The sequence below is a fragment of the Trichechus manatus genome, unplaced genomic scaffold, assembly GCF_000243295.1.
Source record: "Trichechus manatus latirostris isolate Lorelei unplaced genomic scaffold, TriManLat1.0 scaffold00265, whole genome shotgun sequence".
NCBI lineage: Eukaryota > Metazoa > Chordata > Mammalia > Sirenia > Trichechidae > Trichechus > Trichechus manatus.
In genome coordinates this window covers 1,629,455-1,633,421 of record NW_004444201.1, presented here as the reverse complement: position 1 = coordinate 1,633,421, position 3,967 = coordinate 1,629,455, and the positions used below count along the sequence as shown (strand labels likewise).

Here is a 3,967-nt window from a genome sequence, read left to right as displayed (position 1 = left end):
GGCTCGGTTGTAATTTCCAGACCCTGTGGGCTTTCGTGGGTAGAGAGTGCTTAACCCATAAGACCTGTCCTAACAGGTACCCTGGAGCCAGAGTGAGAATGGGCCCCCACTGCTCTTGTCTCTACCTGGGTTTTAGTACTGATATAATTCTAATGTTTACTTGTCTGTCTCCCGAGTAGCCTGAGAATAACTCAGAGCCAAGGGTTGTGCTATCCCTTGTCTGAACAAGACGAGAGGGCATTATTTTCCTTGACTTTCTCTATCTGAGGTAAGGACCATGTTCCTGTCTCCTTGGCTCCCTTTCCTTCTTCTGTGCGTGGTGACAGCATACTGCTCAGAAACTAAAGCCTGTGAGGATGCCAAGAAGACCTGCTCAGTGGTGGCCTGTGGCATCCCTGTCACCAATGGCACCCCGGGCAGAGACGGGCGAGATGGGCCCAAGGGAGAAAAAGGAGAACAAGGTACAGGGTGGGCTGCTCTGTCCCCCTAAATCTTTATGTCCCCTACCAGGGCTCAAGTATGGAGGTGCTGATGATGGTTTCCTCCACAGCAGTGATGCTTCTCTGGCTCTCCAGGACCCACATTAGCACACAGGAACTGATGGTGTGGGTTGTACAAAGAGAGGGGCTGTCCTGCCTGCTCAGGGAGCTGGCCTCATGACAGCCTTCCCCTGGGCCACCAAAGCTCACTGGAAGCAATGACCCAGAAAATGGGCCCAAGGCTGCCAATTCCTGGGGTAAATGTAAATTGAATATTGAGTTCTTGGAGGAAGAGAATGAGTGTTTGGGTCATGTTTCCTTTGCCTTTCAACAGGTCAAGGGCTCAGAGGCTTGCAGGGCCCTCCCGGGAAATTTGGGCCTCCAGGAAATACAGGGCTCCCTGGGGCTCCAGGAGCCAAGGGCCAAAAAGGAGATCGTGGAGACAGATCAGGTAAGGAGCCCACCCAAGCAGTCTGGGATGAGGAGACACAGGGCCCTGGGAACTTGGGTGCTGGTGGGAGGAGCCCCTTCTGCTGCAGATGCTGGGTTCTGCTTCCAGATCCTGCCCTTGGTCTCTCAACGCTACTTGGGGTCACAGACGATTCCCCCTCATGCCTGATCACAGACTTCCAAGCCTCAGGGCCACCCCTTCACCGGACCCCTGGCAGAGATAGCAGTCCTTCAGCTGAAAGAGTCCAATGTGGCTCCAGGCTGGGAAACAGGCCCTCCCAGGTGCTGGGTTTATGTCTATTGTCACAGAGTGGTAGGAAAATGGTTTGTCTCATAGGACCATGGATGATGGGGAACTATCATAGCAGCAACTTAATTCAGAGTAAAATAGAGCAAATTCAGCAACAGTAGCCCCCTTGATGGCAACCTCCTTATTAATGTTGTCCACTGGCCCATCATAATAATAAAAGTATTTTAAAAGTTTACCTGGAATGAACTCCCAGGGGCAGCCATCAGCCCCCTGCCTGGCTCAGTGCGTGATCCCCTACCACAGCCAGAGTCCAGTGCTTGCACCAATCACCCATGCCTCTCTAGGACTGAGGGTGAGAGCCTGCATCACACACTTGGTGACCGACTGCCTGCACATCCGAGCTGATCCCATATAGGAAAATTTAATGGACTCCAGTGTGCACATACTTAGTTACAGAACTAACTACCTGGTGACAGGACATTAGAGATCAAAAGGTATCAAAAATCAAACTAGTGCACACTAGCAGCCTATTTGGGTATATCAAAACAAAACAAGAAGCTAGGTCTTACTAAGCAAACACAAAATAAAATTACAATAAATTATTGATGGCTCGGAGACAACAGTCAATATCAAGTCACATAAAGAGGCAGTCCATGACGGGTTCAGCAAACTCCCAAAATAAAGAATCAATAAAATCTCTGGAGGAAGAGAACTTCTTGGAATTACCAGAGGCAGAATAAAAAAGATTAATATACAGAACTCTTCTAGAAATAGGAAAGGAAATTCGACAGAATGCAGAAACAGCCAGGGAACATACAGACACAGTAGTAGCCGAACTTAAAAAAGTTATTCAAGAACATAATGCCAGATTTAATAGGCTGCAAGAATCCATAGAGAGACAGCAATCAGAAATCCAGAAGATTAACAATAAAATTTCAGAATTAGACAACTCAATAGAAAGTCATAGGAGCAGAACTGAGGCAGTAGAAGTTAGAATCAGTGACATTGAAGATAAAGCTCTTGATGCCAACTTATTTGAGGAAAAATCAGATAAAAGAATTAAAAAGAATGAAGAAATTCTAAGAGTCATGTGGGACTCTATCAAGAGAAATATCCTACGAGTGATTGGAATACCAGAACAGAGAGGGGGATAACAGAAAATACAGAGAAAATTGTTGAAGATTTGATGACAGAAAACTTCCCTGATATCATGAGAAGATATCTATCCAAGATGCTCATCGAACCCCACATAAGGTAGATCCCAAAAGAAAGTCACCAAGACATATTATAATCAAACTTACGAAAACCAAAGATAAAGAGAGAAATTTAAGAGCTGCTAGGGATAAAAGAAAAGTCATCTACAAAGGAGAGTCAACTAGAATAAGCTCAGACTGCTCAGCAGAAACCATGCAGGCTAGAAGGCAATGGGATGACATATTTAAGCCTTGAAGGAAAATAACTGTCAGCCGAGAGTTATATATCCAGCAAAACTGTCTCTCAAATATGATGGCGAAATTAGGGCATTTTGAGATAAAATGAAGTTCAGGGAATTTGCAAAAACCAAAGCAAAATTACAAGAAATACTAAAGGGAGTCCTACAGTTAGATAATCAATAACACCAGCTAACAACGCGAGACTAGAACACAGAACAGAGCAACCAGATATTGACTCAGATACAGAAATCGAAATTACATCAAAGCTAAAACATTGAAAATAGGGGAACAGATATCAATATGTAAAAAAAAAAGGATAATATTAAAACAAAAAAAGAGGGACTTAAAAAATAGAGACATTGATTTTCTATATGGAGGGGAAGTTAAGGTGATATAAAGTAATCAAAGACTGGTATAAACTTAGAAAATTAGGGGTAAATACTAAGGTAACCACAAAGGAATCTAACAATCCTACAAATAAAAATAAAAAAGTAGAAAAATATAAAGACCCAGCAAACACAAACTCTACAACAAAGAAAAAGATGAAACAAAAATTCATAAAGAAAAATGACTCAGCACAGAAAATTGAGGAGAACAAAAAACTGTGAACAACACCTAAAAAGAGATATCAGGATGACAGTACTAAACTCATACCTATCAATAATTACACTGAATGTAAAAGGACTTAATGCACCAATAAAGAGACAGAGAGTGGCAGATTGGATAAAAAACACAATCCATCCATATGCTGCCTACAAGAGACGCACCTTAGACTTAAAGACACAAACAGGCTAAAACTCAAAGGTTGGAAAAAAAATATATCAAGCAAACAACACAAAAAAGAGCAGGAGTGGCAATATTAATCTCTGACAAAATCGACTTTAAAGTAAAATCCACCACAAAGGATAAGGAAGGGCACTATATAATGATCAAAGTGTCAATGCACCAGGAGGACATAACTATAATAAATATTTACGTACCCAACAACAGGGCTACAAAATACATAAAACAAACTCTAACAGCTCTGAAGAGAGAGATAGCTCCACAATAGAAGTAGGAGATTTCAACATTGTGCTGGAGGTCCTAGCCAGAGCAGTTAGGCTAGAAAAAGAAATAAAGGGCATCCAAATAGGTAGGGAAGAAGTGAAAGTATCTCTATTCGCAGATGATATGATCTTATACATGGAAAACCCCAAGGAATCCACAAGAAATCTACTGGAACTAATAGAAGAGTTCAGCAAAGTTTCAGGATACAAGATAAACATACAAAAATCAGTTGGATTCCTTTACACCAACAAAGAGAACCTTGAAGAGGAAATCACCAAATCAATACCATTTACAATAGCCCCCAAGAA

The 3,967-nt window shown here is 42.1% G+C and overlaps 1 protein-coding gene across 1 annotated transcript in view; it reads left to right on the top strand.

Annotated features, from left to right (window-relative positions):
• The first annotated feature begins 277 nt into the window (after positions 1-277).
• LOC101354394 (mannose-binding protein A-like) overlaps positions 278-3,967 on the top strand; it is a 7,100-nt gene continuing 3,410 nt past the window's right edge. Inside the window, exons 1-2 of the mRNA XM_004389886.1 lie at positions 278-461; positions 814-930. Coding sequence (XP_004389943.1) covers positions 278-461; positions 814-930 — 301 coding nt within the window. The remainder of the gene's footprint in view (positions 462-813; positions 931-3,967) is intronic.